Below are 18,083 nucleotides of genomic sequence, written 5' to 3' on the forward strand. Positions count from 1 at the left end.
TGGTGGATCTATAGGTATGGAGGATGTAAAGGCAACCTGCTTCTCATATTTTGCTAAGTCAAAGACCGGATCCAAAGGAGAAACAAGTCATAAGCCTTGATCAAGATGTGCAAGTGTGTGGATATTTTTGGTGGATGGTGGATAAAACTCCTTTATATGAATTCTCTCTCCCTTGTATATTTCTTTGGTATGGGCTATATTTTCTTTTTCTTTCTCTTTTTTTTTGACATGCCTTGTGGGCATGTGGCATACCTTCTTTGGGTACGCATCTTTTATTTCTTCTTTTTGTATAGCCCATACATTATGATGATAACTTTGGAGAGAGATAGACATGGTACAACTTGAAGTTTTATTTGTGGGTGGATGGATGTACTTGCTATCTTCCAAGTGTAGAAGTATAGCATGTGAGTGGGCATGTACGTGATCTTGATCATGGGCGTATGAAGTGATTCTCTCAAAGGGTCACAACAATTTGACAAAGCTCAATGAGAAGACAAGCTGCATATGTAGAAAGGCTTTTCAAACTTGTAACTCATATGGCTTTGGATGGGAAATGCATATCACCGAGGAACTATATTTTTGTATTTTTGAAAAGAAATACTCCAGATATCAAGCATCACGTAGGCGAAGATCATAGCAACTCTTTTCAGCCATATCATAACCCACAACAACCTAGATTCAAATTCTGCTTTTTACTACCCACAAGTTTCAAGCTTAAGGTTTGAACATCTAGCCACCAAACTCAGAACTTAGGGAGAGCACAAGGTTGTAACTAGGCATATGTAAGAAACTAACAGAGCAATTATTCATCATCTCAACAAGGAAAAACTACACATGCTTACTACACATACTGGAAAGCAAGTAAATAATTTTGGGTTTTTATGGGTTTTGCTAATTTTTGTTTGATTTTAGTTATGCAAATTTTTATAGATTTTCAGAATTTTGCAAATTTTTGTTTGGTTTCATGGAAGGTTTTGGAAAGCGGTAAAGGTAGAGTTTGATACAAGATACCTCTCATGGGGGTCCTCCCCCAAGCTAGCTTCAGGCTCACTGCTGTTGGTTGGGGTTAAACCCAGCCCAACGGTAGTAGGCCCTCCACTCCTCCTGGGATTGCTGCTGTTGCTGCTCCAGGTTCCGGATCCTCTCACCTGTGTATTGCTGCCAGTTCTGGGTTGACTCAATGTGCTGGCCCAACGACTCATCGATGTTGGTGGTGCGCACATTTAGCTCGCCCATCTGCTGAGTCAGAATGAAGCTGACCCAATGACTCATCGATGTTGATGTTGGATGAAGCTGTACATCGTGGGGGTCCGCTGGAGCTGGAATTGGTGGACTGGTGCCCTGAGGCCTGCCATGCCCACTCGGTGGAGCTGGCACTCTGCCATGATGAACCTCCAACCTCATATTGTTGTGGTTGAGGCTGAGGTTGCTGCTACATGAATTCCTCCCTTCTGGCCCTACTTCTTGTAACCCTGCCAGGAAGACCAGAAACACTATGCCTATGGCTCTCCTCTTGTGGAACAAGAGGGATGGTTAGCGAACGGCAGTTATACAAGTGATATCCCGCGTTTGGCAACGGAATTTCATTTGCATAACTGAGTGAAAAGAAAATCATGGAGTCATCCGGTCCTTTCTTGAGTGTGTGGCCTTGAACCAAGTACACCTCATTGATCATAACACGGGGCTCCTCAATGAAGGGAATGGGGTTCCCATCTAAGATTCCCATGTTTGATGCGATGCGGGTAACCAAAGAAGTGCATTCAATAGGACCCCTCATCCGAAAATTTGTGAGCCATTGCTTAACCATTGCTTGTGCAGGGGAGATTTAGATCTTGTTGACCATGGCATATAATATGATCAATTCATCATTCCGCACTGGTCGTGGATCATCTCTTGGGAAGAGAGTGATAGCCACCCACTTGTGCATCAAACGAAGAGTCGGATTTTGAATGTCATTGCACCGAGGTGCAAATTTACCATGAACAACTTGACCCGAAATCAAACCCCAAAACTCATGTCGGTCAAAACCGCGGCAAGAACGATCGCAATATCCAGACAAGATCTTTCAATGTGGGAGACATGGTCCTACACAGAATTCAAGATGAAACGGGCCTGCACAAACTCAACTCGAGATGGGAAGGACCTTTCATCATCACTAAAGTTACAGGACCAGGATCCTACCGACTGATCTACCCGGACGGACTAGAAGTCCCCAACTCATGGAACATCGAGCATCTCCGGAAGTTCTATCCATAAGCTGTCAGAGACAACCTCCTAGATTTCAAATTTCAATAAAGAAACATGGTCCTTCAGGAGTTCAATTCAAATTCCCAAGACAGCTTCAGGAGTCGTAACTCCATCGGCTACCTCGAATACAAACCTTTCTTTGTTGACTCAAAGTCAAAGGCACGGCGAATCGAGTAGTCGGGGCTAAGGGACATGAGCCCTATGGCCCTAGAGACAAGTTATCTACCCTCTTCAGGAGTTGTAACTCCATCGGCTATCTCGAATACCAACCTTTCTTTGTTTACTCAAAGTCAAAGGCACGGCGAATCGAGTAGTCGGGGCTAAGGGATACGAGCCCTGCGGCCCTAGAGACAAGTTATCTACCTTCTTCAGGAGTTGTAACTCCATCGGCTACCTTGAATACCAACCTTTCTTTGTTTACTCAAAGTCAAAGGCACGGCGAATCGAGTAGTCGAGGCTAAGGGACATGAGCCCTACGGCCCAAGAGACAAGTTCTCTACCCTCTTCAGGAGTCGTAACTCCATCGGCTATCTCGAATACCAACCTTTCTTTGTTTACTCAAAGTCAAAGGCATGGCGAATCGAGTAGTCGGGGCTAAGGGACATGAGCCCTGCGGCCCTAGAGACAAGTTCTCTACCTTTTTCAGGAGTCGTAACTCCATCAGCTACCTCGAATACCAACCTTTCTTTTTTACTCAAAGTCAAAGGCACGACAAATCGAGTAGTCGGGGCTAAGGGACATAAGCCCTGCGTCCCTAGAGACAAGTTCTCTACCCTCTTCAGGAGTCGTAACTCCATCGGCTACCACGAATACTTATTTACTCAAAGTCAAAAGCACGACGAATCGAGTAGTCGGGGCAAAGGGACATGAGCCCTGCGGCCCTAGAGACAAGTTCTCTACACCCCCAAGGAGTCATAACTCCGCCTAAGAGACACGAGCTCCGCGGCCAAGAGGAACAGGCTTCCTATCTCCCGAGAGGATTTTCTCATCCATGAGAAGAAAACTGATCGACTACTACGGTACTCGGCCTTCGGAGGGACAAGCCCCCTATCTCCAAAGAAGAGGAACTCACCCATGAGGTGATAACCTGTCGACTACCATGGTACTCGACTCAAGCTGAGATAAGATCTCAATCTCCCAAGAAGAGTCACCCATCCACGAGATGGCCACTTGTCGACTACTACGGTACTCGGCCTCTGGAGGGAAGAGTTCCCTATCTCCAAGACTTACTCGTCCATGAGACGACAGTTCATCGACTACTATGGTACTCAACCTAAAAAGAGGCAAGATCTCAAGAAGAGCTATTCTTTCGCAAAGAGTGAAACCAAGGAAGAGATACAACCTCTACATCTACACAAGATGATTGCTCAAACAAAGTTCTCACAAAAAGAACTCGACAACTCATTGGCAAAAAGTCTTATTTACATGGCAAAGAGAAGATATACAGTACATCCTACTGATCTATCAACTTTACAATCTGGTCGGCCACAGGTTCAGCCTCCCCTACGTACTTGAATTGGTCATGGTCACACGTTGAACACATGCCATCGCCAAGAATGCCTATCTTCACCCAAGGCCAGTATGACTTGACAAGACCAAGAGCTTGCGCTACACAATTCCTAGAAGCTTCAGCCAAGCACTCGGCAAACTTCTCAGCGACCTTCTACAACCGATCAGCCAAACTTCCACCAGACTCCTCGGCGGAACCTATGGACTCGACCACAGTCTGAGCCGCCACCCGAAGCTCCTGCAACTCCTTCTAGTGCTCCTCAGTGCTGTCTGTGGTTACAACAAGAAGGACGTAAGCACCTATACGACCAAAAGGAAAACCTCAGAACACAGATCTGGAGGTTACCTCGGTTCTTCCGGATCACTTCCTTCAGCATCCTGACCCTCTGCTCAAGCACGGCTTTGTCCTTCTTCAAAGCAGCATTCTCCGCCTCTAACAGAGCGATCTTCTGGCAATCCGCCTCAGTCGCCTTCAGCTTATGAGACTTCAGATACGACCGATTGGCCATTTGCTGCAACAACACAGTCAGTCTACAGAAAAATCCTACACAAGGAAAAAAGTACTGACAACAGTACTCACCATAGAAAACCTGGTGAATTCCCGTACAATGGCTCGGAATTTCTTCATATTCCCAGCCGTCAACTGCGGATCATCTTCAAGCTGTTCACCATGGTAACACTCAAAGCGAGGAGGCGATGCTGTAATTTCCTCCTGTAGGCTGTCACCTGACTCCTCCGCCTCTTTAGCTTCGGGCAAGACACCTGTTGTCTTATCCGCGTGAAGCAGTCGAGCAACTGGAAGAACCTTCGAATCATTGTAACGAGGAATGATGGGCTCACCAACTGGGATCTCCTCCGAAGGTTGCGATCCCATCCCACGAGCCCTCCTCGATGATTCTGCCACATCAGAAGGAGCAGCAGCAGCAGGAGCCCCTTCCTCAACCACTCGCATTTGCTTGGACGCATGACCAGGGCTACAAACAAAAGGAAAGGCATCAGACAGTCAGCTCAGAACAGGACAAAAACCACTCGATGAGCTACCTGACATCGCCGCTAACTCTCCTCTTCCGCATAGTTGTCCTCAGCTTTTTGGGACAACTAGTGCCAGCTTCAGACTCAGGGCTCTCTCCTCGACCCAAGGACTCGACCGCCTCACCCTTCACTTCCTCTGCAAGGGCAGCACCCCCGTCAGAATCCTCATCTAATAAATCATCGAACTCAGCCGAATTCGGATGAGAATCAACAAAGGGTTGATGAGCACTTAGAGTCTGATGAAGTGGATGAGGCACTTCAGGCAGCGGAGCATCACTCCGGAACACAAGCACATCATTCTACAAGTAAAAGCAACACTCAGCAACAAGTGCAAAGAAGGGAATTCAACAAGACGAATTTCAAAAAACTACTCGAAGAACAAGAAAATTACCGGATTTGGTGGATTCTTACGACAATACAGCTCAGGGAGTTCTGGCACAAAATCCACTCCCTCAAAAATGTCATTTAGAATCGCCATAGCCTCATTCGGGTGAATCACCTCTGAAGAAAAACAAGAAGGATCGTCCAAGTCGGAATACTCGAACCCAGCATGGCAACGCTTCTGCAAAGGCTGAATTTGTCTGCCAAGCCAGGAAAAAGCAACCATCACACCGGTCACCCCCTTATTCTTCAGAACAGCAATCCATTGCAGCAATTCTTCCTCCTAAACTTGCATATATCCATGATGAAACCATTCATGACACCGCTTGGGCGGACCGGGAACTCTGTCGGGAAGCGACGGCGCATGATTATCTATATAAAACCACTCGGCCCTCCAGTCACCAATCTGACAACGAGGAGTATACGGAATATATCTCCCCACCATCTCAGAACGAAGCTCAAGATTGGCTCCACCAACCGTGGCAACATTCGAAAAATTTGGATAAGGGTACAAGAAGAACAGACTCTTGAACAGATCAAAGTGCGGGTAGATTCCAAGAAAAGCCTCGCACAAATGAACAAAAATAGCAATATGGAGAATGAAAGTTGGAGTCAAATGATGAAGCTGGATCCCTCAGAAAAAGAGGAGACCCTGCAAGAAATCGCAGATGGGAATCGCCAATCCACGTTCTACAAAAGCCTTGGACATAACATTATCTGCAACTCTTTCATATGGTCTTGCGTGTCCCTCAGCCGAAAACCACTGGACAACTGACCTAGGACGGAGAAGTCGACGACTGACAAGAGATGAGATCACGGATTCTGACAACTTACTTTTCCTCCAACCATCCGCGATCGTCGCCTCCTTCTCGGATCCCTAGCGCTTGGACTTCTTCGGCGCCATCCGGAAGGTCACAAGTCTTTTTTCGCGCATATGCTCGGGGGCTGAGAAATCAAAGGAAGACAGAAGACAAAGCCTAACACAGAAGATTGAGGAGATGGCTAGAGGCAAGAGCAGGTAAAAACATAGATCGGATCACCACAGTTAAATAACAAGGCCAGTGGCATTTCCTAAAATATCAGGAAGATCGAAGGTCGGAAAGTACGCCTCGGTTTGGGAACCTTAACCCTAAATCGAGGGATTTCAAGTCAAGGCTCGGGGGCTGCGAGACATACATCATAAATGACACTTTTTCAAGAAAAGACACCGAAGACCAAAAAATACCCTCAACCTGATCCTTCGGTTCAACCTAAGGCTTGGGGGCTACTCCATATGGAGCGCGAGTACTTCGCGCACCATATCAGAAGAAAAGACTCGAGGCTAGAGCACCTCATAGCCTCGATGCAGCCAAGGAAGTACTTGGAAGACTATCCAAAGTGCCCAGCGGACTCCAAGTCTAGGCAGTGGACTCTAGAGGCATCTAAAAGCACTCAATGAACGTCTCCCGAAGTACTCGATGCCTGCAGGACTCAACTACGAAGAGCTCGGGAGCTTGTCAGACCTGGGGCCACGGGACTGCTCATAAGCATAGAATATTCTGGAAGAAGGGGTGGTACATGGACTACCCCTCATTACCCTATATCTACTCGTACAACAGTTGAACTAGCTGGAGTACACGGAAACTACCCGATCGGAGTAGAACTCCAAACGTACCCGGCTAGAACTTTCCATGTAACTCGATCCCCCAAAGATATATAAGGGCGGACAGGGACCCCTCCAAAACATCGAACAACACCTAAAGGAATACAAACCACCACACAGGACGTAGGGTATTACGCTCCGGCAGCCTGAACCTGTCTAAATCCTTGTGTTCCTTGCACCATAGCGTTCTGATCTCGGCGAGTCCCTACTCATAACCACTCTCCTCGGGATACCCCTTGGAGAACCCGACGGTAAAACACCGACACACATCTCAGCCCGCTAGAGAAGGATGAGGACATGACGCGGCCAGGAGGGGCCGGCCGACCCCTAGGTCGGCTGAACCTGGCTGGCCTCCCGTCTAGGTGCACTTTGAGAAGGAGTCTCTGCCAAGTCTCCTGATCACCTTCCATATGTGCTTTTGGTGGGAACCGACCTCCACTAGTATAAATAGGGCCTCTCACCCCCCTCTCAACACACACACATTTCATTCCACTCTCTCCAATGAGGCTTTCTCTCTTGCTCTCTTAGCTAGGTAGTGGAGATAGGCTAGTTTTTCCTTAGTGAAGCAAGTCGTCCTCGGGGTCGTTGAGCAATCCTCGGCTCCAGGTATGGCCTTGTATTCGACTTGTCAGACTTCTATTCATAATATAGAGATGTACCATGGTTGCTTTACTATCTTGATAGTTTATCAATTCATGCTTAGTTCGTTCATGAGTGGTGCTATGGATTTGGTTAGGCCAGATGATCCGGTATGGATAGAGGTTTGTTGTGCTTTCGGGCTTGCTCTAGCGTTTTACTTGTCCATCCAAATGGTGGGAGACCCGAGGACGCTAGGGTAGTGACTTCATGCACGAGCGTGGTGCTCGGGTATGTGGGATCCTTCGGATATGACCATGCTTCGCGGTGTGACTGGGGTAAACGGCAGGTGGTGACAGCCCTGTCCATCCGGCGTAATAGCTGTGTTGCATTTAGCATATTCCCCGAGATTCGGGTATGGTGTAGGAGTTCATGCAAAGAGGTAACGGGACTAGATGTACTCTGGTTTGGGACCTTTTCCCCGCTATCCCATTTTTCTGGCACCTGTAGTCCTAACCAAGTCCTAACATGACCCCATCTCTGGATAGAAGCACTAGGACACCTAACCTAGCCTAAGCTCCAGCTGACTTAACGTAGGATAGATTAGTTCTTTCTTTTGTCATTTCTCTCTTTTATTCCTTCCTCCTGGAGTGTGGATGTGTGCTGTGTCGCATTACCCTTGCTTATTTCTTTATCTTGGCTTACCCCTGTCAGAGTTTTGCCTCTTGTTTGAGGCACAATGTCATGGTTAATGTTAAGTACAATACCTTTGCCACTGCCTTCCTTTGGGAAAATATAAATAACAATACTCTTACTGTCCCGGTGAAATGCTACAACGGTATATCTGTGCGCTTGTGGATCCTTCTATAATCATATAGATTATACCATGAGAATGGCGTTCCTTTGGTGCAGTTGCTAGAATGGGTTCGGCACCCTCATTTCTAGTGATTACACTAAGAAATGCAAACAAGCATTTCTGAGGCCGTTGCCGAGGTCGTAAAAACCTGGTAGCGACTTAAGAAATACCAACACAAGAGACAAAGGATCGCAAAATTCTTTGGTGATGACTTCACTGTGTATCTTGTGGATGACACACCCACTACTATTGCTGATGCATATGCATCTCCAGATGCAGATGATTGGAAAGAAGCTGTTCAAAGTGAGATGGACTCAATTCTATCCAATGGTACGTGGGAACTCACTGAGTGACCCTATGGTTGCAAACCTGTGGGTTGTAAATGGGTGTTCAAGAAGAAGCTTAGGTCTGATGGTACTATTGAGAAGTACAAGGCTCGGCTTGTGGCCAAAGGTTAAACACAAAAAGAAGGCGAAGACTTATTTGACACGCACTCACCGGTTGCTAGACTGACTACTATTCGAGAACTTCTTTCCATGGCCGCCTCATATGGTCTTATCGTTCATTAGATGGACGTAAATACAGCTTTCCTGAATGGAGAGTTGGATGAGATCTATATGGATCAGCATGATGGGATCAGCATGATGCATTTTGACAAAACTTTAACTTTTGCGGGCTTTGTCATAAACGAGGCTGATAGATATGTGTACTATCGCTATGGTGGGGGTGCAGGAGTCATATTGTGCTTGTATGTGGATGACATACTGATTTTTGGCACAAATATTGGTGCGATCAATGAGGTCAAGTCTTTTCTATCAAAGAGTTTTGATATGAAAGATTTGGGACAAGCTGATGTGATTCTGAACATCAAGCTGATTAACGGTGAGAATGGGATTACTCTTTCACAGTCTCATTATGTGGAGAAGATATTGAGTCGCTTTGGCTATGTAGATAGAAAGGCTTCTCCAACTCCTTATGATCCCAGTGTGATACTCCGAAAGAACAAGAAGATTGCAAAAGATCAGCTGAGATACTCCAAGATAATTGGTTCACTCATGTACTTAGCTAGCGCAACGAGACCCGACATATCTTTGGCTGAGTAAATTGAGCAGGTTCATATCCAACCCGGGTACTGATCATTGGCATGCATTTGAAAGGGTTATGTGCTATCTAGTTGGTACTATGAGTTATGGAATTCACTATTCTGGGCACCCTGGTGTGCTTGAGGGATATAGTGATTCGAACTGGATATCTAATTCTAATGACCTTTATGCCAGGAGTGGGTATGTGTTTACCCTAGGAGGTGGTGCGATATCATGGAGGTCTTGCAAACAGACCATTTTGACGAGGTCAACCATGGAAGCAGAACTTACTACTTTGGATACAGCTACTATTGAGGCGGAGTGGCTGCGTGAGCTCTTGATGGACTTACCTGTGGTTGAGAAACCAATGCCGGCTATCCTTATGAATTGTGACAATCAAACGGTGATAGTCAAAGTGAACAGTGCTAAGGATAATGCAAAGTCATCAAGACATTTTAAAAGATGACTGAAGTCTGTCGGGAAGATGAGAAACTCCGGAGTGATAAGTGTGACTTATATTCAAACAGACAAAAACCTGGTAGATCTCTTTACAAAAGGGCTATCACGGAATGCGATAGAATGTGCATCGAGGGATATGGGTTTGAGACCCATGTAGTTGCCATAGTAGTAACCCAACCTATGTGATTGTAGATCCCGTGAATTAGGATCTGGGAAGAACAAGCTATCGGTTAACTGAGGAGAGTAACTTTCTTTTGAACCCTCTTTTAGTGAAAATGCAATACTCTTAGACGCTGTATGGTAGGTTGGCTATGTGCCTTAATGTGTTTTTGTTGGCTTGGTTAAGCAAAGATGCTGTCTTACAGAGCATTCTTGAAAGAAGCACACCTATATGAGCCCGATTGTTCAACGTCGCAGTCTATGAGACTTGGGTAATCTCTATCAAGCTCATGAAGAGACTAGGGAGTATGACGTATATGCTCCACTCGCGGAGTAGGCTACTGGCAGCCGTGTACTGGTTATGACTTTGAGTGAAACTTGTTCACACCAAACTTGCGATTCCAGGCATAGTCCATTGTTCAAGTTGTGGATAAGTGTAGCTTGAAGCTCTAGATGAGAGTTCAACTTAACAGTCCTCACCGAAACACTGGTATATCAAACGGTAGTGAGAAACATACAAATCTCTAAATGGGCATTTGAGATCTGGTGGGGGATTACTGGAATTTGGGCTTGGCCCATTAAGTATTTCAATTATTCCAAATAAATCTCAAAGGCCCATGTGGTGCAAACCTTTAATTCCACATTGCTAGTGGGAGTTGAGGAGACCATGTGGCTCTACTATATATCTAATACATAGGCTGGACTAAAGGATAGATCAAACCGAGTTAGAGTCTTCTCCATCCCGAGCGCTGGCATGCACCAGCGAACGAGAGAGCATGTCTCTGGAACCTTTCGCCTTTGGGATCCTGCACCGGGAGAGGGCGAATAAGGTTTTTGGGAAGCGCTCGGCGCGACTGCTCAACGATCCTTGCCATGGCTCGTCCTCCATCTAAGTTTGGTGCTGCAGCGTATTGTCGCTTGCGACATCGTCTGCTGCATTCCGTTCGTACGACCATTTGTGTCCCGTCAGTGCCGTTGGTCTTCCCTAAGGCCAAGACTCAGTACGTATACTGTTGTTTGATCTGTTTCTTAGTCATGTTCTACTGCGTCTTGCTACTAGTATGATAGGGCTGTTCATGCTAGTTCTAATCATGTTCACGATTTATTTATTTCGAAATTTAATCAGACAATTGGCTAATTATTCAACACCAGATATATAGTTTCCATTTTGAATAGCGATGCGCCCAGTGATAAGTCAAATTAAACCAGGAGCTCTAGTCAACTCCCAATTGTCACCATCCGTAGTAGATTGCCGGGCTGACATACTGGGTTGTCCCTGTATGCCATGGCGTATTCGATAATTCCAGCCGAGTCCCTAGTGAAAAAAATTGTTTCTAGCCATTCTTCATGCAGTTTGGCGAACCAATAGCAGGATAAAGGGGGTGTTTGGGACCTGCTATGGATCTTGTGACATGGTTTGGAGATCCAAATAGACAATTCGAGACTTTGAGGATCTAGGTGAAACTGCGGGACAAGTTTGAAGACCTGGAGTGCAATTTACTCAAAAATTAATAAGGGCCAAAGGAGTCAAAACCATCGTCACAATAATTTTACTTTCTCTATCAAAGAAGAGAAAACAAACAAGGAAATAGTAATAGTAGCAGTGACAACTGCCAATGCTTGGCGACTGGTGCCAAAACATCAGCTATACCCATTTGACTGGACCATCAGGTCGGCCAGAAATGTGCAGTAGTATATTGAGTGGCACTATTTAATTTGTCAGCTTCAGCTGTGTACAGCAGTGAATACATTTGTCTCGCGACGGCGTCTTATGTAAGTGTCGCGAGGTGCTGGAGTGCACGGGGCACTGGCGGCACGGAGACGTCGACGAAGCCCTCCCGCGCCTGCACGACCTGCGCCATGGTCGGCCAGTGCTCCTCCTGGTCCTGGATGCACCAGCACGCTATCCGGCAGGCGCGCTCTAGCTCCCCCTCGACGAGGTCGCCGCGCAGCCGTGGGTCCGCCACGGCGACCGTGTCCCCTTCCACCACACGCGCTGCGGCCCAGACCGGAAAGAACGTGGGCGGGTGTTGCCCTGCTGCCCCTGCCTCGGTGCCATCGCCGTCGCCGTCGGCGTAGCTCTCGGCGTTGCGCCGCCCCGAGATGATCTCGAAGACCACCATCCCGAAGCTGTACACGTCCGCCTTGGCGCTGATCGGCAGCCCGGAGATCCACTCGGGGGCGAGGTACCCAATGGTGCCCCGCATCGTCGTCAAGACCCGGCTGAAGTCCCTCCCCACCAGCTTCGCCATCCCGAAGTCGGCGATCTTCGGGCACAAGTCCTTATCCAACAGTATGTTCTCGGGCTTGATGTCGCAGTGTATGATGCGCTCGCGGCAGCCCTCGTGCAGGTAGGACAGTCCCCTGGCGATGCCGAGCATGATGCCGTAGCGGTCGTGCCAGCTCGGGCACAAGCTGCACCTGAAGAGGTAGGAGTCGAGGGAGCCATTGGGCATGTACTCGTAGACTAGCATCTTCTCGTCGCCACCGGAGGAGCAGAATCCGACTAGCCTGACGAGGTTGACGTGCTGGATGAGCCCAAGAGTGTTCACCTCCGTCCGGAACTGCTTGTCGCCCTGCCGAAGGCCCTCTAGTTTCTTGACAGCCACTTGGATTTGGGTGCGCCCGTTCACGACGCCGCGGTATACCGTGCCGAAACCTCCGCCGCCCAGCCGCTCGGAGAAGTTGTTGGTAGCGGTGCGGAGCTCGCTGTAGCTGTAAACTTGCAGGGAGGATCCCTTCTGATTTGCGATTTTCTCGAGTCGGCGTTTCCTCTTTGATAGTAGCATCCACGCTACTAGTGCTGAAGTTGCTGGGTTGGTGTGGAATTACTCCGTGACTATGACCCGCCCGATCACGACTCGGAGTCTAAATTCTTTATATTCGATTTAGACTCGATACCGCTCTGTTCAGCCAGTGGCTGGTGCTAGGTGCTAATTTGCTGTGACAAATTAAAAAAGTACTATTGACTAACTAGTGACTGGTGCTGATTTGGTATAAAAAAAACTGCTGTTAATTGCCAGCAAAATAGAGTGACTAAAAAACTATTTGAAGTAACGTTTTGATTTTGACAGCAGATCAAAATGTAACCCATTCTTACAAATAGGACGCGATCACTGTAGCAATTGAGCCGTTTCTGAAAGCCTATTTTTAGAAGCGAGTCACCACTTTACTCGCCAGCCATTTTCATGGGCGGATGGGGTTGAGACGCCCCTAAAAGTAAAATTGTAGGGACAGTTCACCCAACACTCATCCCTAGATGGTTTAACCCCGCCCATCCCTAAAATAATTATAAAAATTTGGGCACTTCTTCATCCTCTCGACCCCTATTGTTTGCTCGGATGAGGAGCTTCCCCAAGATCAAAAAAACAGGGAGCTTTTTAATTTGATTTTCTTCGAGTTGGGAGCTCTAGGAGGTATGTTTACGCTAATTTCTTGTCATGTCTAAGCATTTTTTATTAGATTTATGGCTCAAATGGAGCTTGCTTTGCCTCTAACTAGCTCTAGATCTCTATGGTGTGGATTAGCCATTTGAGACACCATTTGCCTCATACTTTTGGATGAAGTTGTGCTATTTTAGTAGGAGAATAAAATTTTGTAATCATTTAAACTCAATCTATAGTTTTTATCATTATTCTTAAGTAAATAATGCCCTAAATCTATGGAGGAGAGAGAAGAAGATTTTTTTTCTATTTTACAAGATGAATGTTAGATTTTCTTCCCAGATTTTGTGGTATAATGATATGTTGAATTTTGATTTAATTTTAATAACTAAAATCAAACTTTGAGATTCGAATACCTCATGACATATTTCAACTGATATGCACCTCAATTTTAGAAACTACCTTAAGTTGACTATAGCATTGACAACATCAAGTTACATTAGCAATTGTTATGAAAAATATGTTTTCCATTGTCTTTTTAGTTGGAAGAAAACATGTTATTTAGAAAATAATCAAGAAATAGGAATTAACATAATATAAAAACCAACATTAACTAAAAGGTACTATTTTTAGAAAAAATTAGAAACAAACCCCATCAAATTTGAAGTTGTTATGAGAGAGAAATACCAATTATAAATTTTAATTCCTGATTAAAAAGAAAATTGTTGAATGACAAATTTGTTCCTCATTATAATAGGGCCAAGTTACGAGAATTTGATAATAAATAAGGTTATGCGTCCGAGGCATCACCTATTGATTCCGTAGCATGGTGGTAAGGTTCCCGAGTCTTATCTGGCATAGACCCGTGTTCGATTCTCGTAGTGCGCATCTTTTATTTTTCCCAAATAAAACACAATAAAATCAGTGTATAAAACCGGAAATACCATACATATTCATAAACATCGGTGTAGTGCAGTGGAAAAACTTTGGTTCAAAACCCACCTGTGCTTATTTTTTTTTGCTTGGCAGCCGGTGGCAAGCAAGTGGATGGTTTCCGTTGGCCTTCAGCTTGCAGGCAGGGTGGGCTCTTAAACGAGCCTACAAAGCCGCCCCACAAAAAAACCAGTTGTGGCCCATGCGGTCCAGCTTCTGTGGCCCAATACTTCGCGCCCCACCAAAGCCCGCGGACAACAGAGAAAACCCTCAATACCCGCAAGAAATTCTGCAGCCCCTCGCACCTAGTGGTGGCGGCCGCCACCACGGCACCACCATCGACGCCCCTCCGCTCCGCTCCGCCGCAACCGCTCCTCCTCACCAGCACCAACTTCTCCGAATCATCTGCTTCACCTCCCTCGGGTGCAAAATGAAGCCACAGCAGAAGGGCACCACAATCCCATCGACGGCTTGAGCGCCGGAGTGCCACACCAAGAAAGCCAAGCACGAGCTCCACTTCATGGGTGAAGCTCGCGCCGGCCACTTCTCCAACGCCGTTGGGTTGCGCCAGATGGAGGCGGCAGATGGAGCCAACCTATTCGGCTAGCATTCCTCCACGATGGTGCTGGAGGATGGGGAGGAGGAGGGGGGAGGGGGGCCCTTCGACCAATTGGACCCTGCAGTTCAACCGGGTGGTGCTGGATTGGATCAGCAACTGCAATCGCAAATAGGAGGGCAAGTTCACTCAACTCAGATTCCACTTCAGCCAACTCGACCTCACCAAGAAGTGTAAGCAGTTCCTTAAATTTTTAGCTGCATAAATCCTTTGCTATTTGCCCTGACGATTAGTCAATGCTTAGTTGATTACTTCTTGCAATATTAATTTGTTAACACAGCCTTTGGCTTTCACTCATGTATGCATAACTTCCTATTTTGAAAAACTTTACTTGTATTTTTGCTGAATTTGGTAGATATCTGGAGCTAACTATCAGGTTATGTTTCATAAGCATTTACACTGAAGAAAACCATATACAAAACAAATGCAACCAACACAGCCTGGCAAAGAAATGAGTTATTGAGATTCTAGCTTTTGCAGGGCCTAGGGTACATTGACTAATCCAATGTTGTCTATCTCTAGTTATGCAGGAAATTAAATATCAACTCTACCATATGAGGCTGTGTCAAGAGAGCGGGTTAGTCATGAAAGTGAGTAGCAAATAGGTGTGCAAACAGGACTACAGGATCTTTCAACTGCAGCAACAAGCAGCTTGTCAAGAATACAGTCATTGTTGAGACGAAAGTCCCCAATAAGGAAGCAGATTGTGATCTCCCCATTACTGAAGAGGCGGCTAATGTCACCGAGGGTGGGCCACTATGGAGAAAAGCACTTGAGGTCCCCTTCTGCAATCAGTGATGTATCAGTACCATTTGATGATGCAGAAATATTGACTTTTGGGATTCTTCAGCAATCAGGTTAGATTTAACTTCAGATGTGTTACTTTTCAAATGTTTGTTATCTTTTCAGATGTGTTACTTTTCTGAGTATGTTAGCTTCATGTTGTCCTGATTATTACTTGCATATTTTTGGTGTAGATGCACCTAGATCAACTAGAAAGCGCAAACTTAGTGCTTTTGCTTGGAAAGAGTTTGAGCCAATTTATCAAGGAAACTTAATTGTGCAAGCTAAATGCATTCACTGCTTGGATATATTTGCTGCTAATAGAGATAATGGTAGAAGTGCTTGTCATAGGCACTTGGAAATATGCAAGGAGCGAGCTAAAATTAATCAAATGGTTGAAAATTTGAGGACAAATTCTTTGTCCCCCGATGCACGTGCTTTGGAAAATTGGAAGTTTGACCAAGAAGTGCCACGGGAAGAAATGGTTAATTTCACAGTATTGCAGGAGTTACCTTTTAGCTTAGTTGAGCATGCACCGTTTCAGATATTCATTGCTACTTTGAACCCATGGTTTACCATTGTTTCTAGAACAACGGTCGTCGAGGATGTTATAAAGTCATATGAGAATCGAAGGTCAGCACTTAGGGAGACTATCAAGGACTCGGATTCAATGGTTTGCTTTACAGTTGATCTATGGACTTTGAAACAAAACCTTGGCTACCTTTGTGTTACTTGCCACTTTATTAACAAGGATTGGAACCTGCAAAAAAGAATAATTAGTTTCAATCTTGTTCACCTCATGATGGTCTTACAATGTTTACTCCATTGTTGAAGACAAATCTTTCAGAAAGGCATCTGCTTCTTGGAAATGGAGGTCTACTTCACATGCGTTGCGGAGCCCATGTTTTGAACCTCATTGTCAAAGAAGGATTCAAGATAATCTATACCACTACTACTCACATTAGAGAGAGTGTCAAGTACATTCAGAGTTATCAAGCTCGTACGCAAAGATTTGAGGAGATAATTGTACAAGTTGGTATATCATGTAACAAAAGGCCACCCCTTGATATTCGGACCCATTGGAATTCAACGTACCTTATGCTTGAGTGCTCAGTGCAGTATAGGACAACTTTTGAAGCTTTGGACTCACATGATCTTAGTTATGTGGACATACCTTCCGCAGATGAATGGAAAATGGCAGATCTTCTCTGCAAACTATTCAAGCCTTTCTATGATGCCACAAATGTGATTTCAGGTTCATTGTATCCTACCGCCCACCCATATTATCATGTTCTCTGGACAGTAAAAGAAAAGATAAAAAAAGGAGTCTTTAAATGAAGATTATTCTATTGCAGCAATGGCAGTTAAAATGCAAGAGAAGTTTCAGAAATATTGGGATTTATCCTTGCTGCAGATCTGTGTGCCTATTGTTCTAGATCCTAGATTCAAGTTCAATTTCATAGCCTTTCGCTTGGAGGCAGGATTTGGCAACAAAGGTCCCACATACGCTGCAAAAGTGAAGTCAACATTGGAGGATTCATTTTCTGCATATTCATCACAAACACCTGATTCAAACAACAACTGCCAGCCACGATCCAATGATGAGATTGTCTATGAAGATGACTCCTGGGCAGACTGGGAACAACACCTAACAACACAGAAAAAGAGTGCAGTGAAAAATGAGCTGGTCTAAGAAGATGACCTTTTTCCTCGGCAAAAGGATTTGGACATTCTACAATGGTGGATAATGCACTCTGCTAAATACCCTGTACTCTCGCGCATGGCAAGGGATCTATTTGCAGCACCTGCATCAACAATAGCTTCCGAGTCTGCATTCTCTACTAGTGGGAGAGTTATTAGCGACTATAGAAGCCGGTTGACAAGCAAGAATATAGAAGCATTAATTTGCATCCAGGACTGGTTGAGAGCAGAAGGTAACCTTATGTTAATTGTTTTTAGTAACATGCTTGTTCAAGGTAACTTTATGTTAATTGTTTTTATTCTAAAATATATGTTGACCTCTTCATCTTATTTCAAGTCATACTAACTTCAAGATTGCAGAAGGTGATATTAGTGATGATGAGGGTCAGTTAGTATAAAAGCCAACAGGTATTTTCTTCTTGAAAACTCCTGTAATTTACTTTTTACAAAACTGTCTAAGACCTGGCTTGATCACAGTAAATGGATGAACATCTGTTATGCAGCAGAGTTGCTTATGTTGTCCTACTTTGAACATGAGAGAAACCTTGTAGCTGTTAGTTAACTTTTCTATTGCCGTGACCTCTAATCGCCTTCACTGCATGGCAAGTTAATCTACTGAAAATAGTATTCATGTCATATCTGTAATTTGTTTATACTGAAAATCAATTGGCTTTGTCAAACCTTGTTAATAATTTATTCTATTGATCTTGTTGTCTATATTCTC

General features: G+C 45.2%; 1 protein-coding gene across 1 annotated transcript; it reads right to left on the bottom strand.

Moving 5' to 3' along the window:
- Positions 1-11,597: 11,597 nt before the first annotated feature.
- On the bottom strand, positions 11,598-14,781 carry LOC120709821 (G-type lectin S-receptor-like serine/threonine-protein kinase At2g19130). Its single transcript, XM_039995463.1, has 2 exons — positions 14,652-14,781; positions 11,598-12,746 (listed from the first exon to the last, which is right to left on the bottom strand). Exons 1-2 carry the CDS (start codon positions 14,779-14,781, stop codon positions 11,713-11,715), a joined length of 1,164 nt encoding a protein of 387 aa, XP_039851397.1. The 3' UTR covers positions 11,598-11,712.
- Between the last annotated feature and the right edge of the window lie 3,302 nt (positions 14,782-18,083).

Source organism: Panicum virgatum, chromosome 5K (genome assembly GCF_016808335.1).
Source record: "Panicum virgatum strain AP13 chromosome 5K, P.virgatum_v5, whole genome shotgun sequence".
Lineage (NCBI taxonomy): Eukaryota > Viridiplantae > Streptophyta > Magnoliopsida > Poales > Poaceae > Panicum > Panicum virgatum.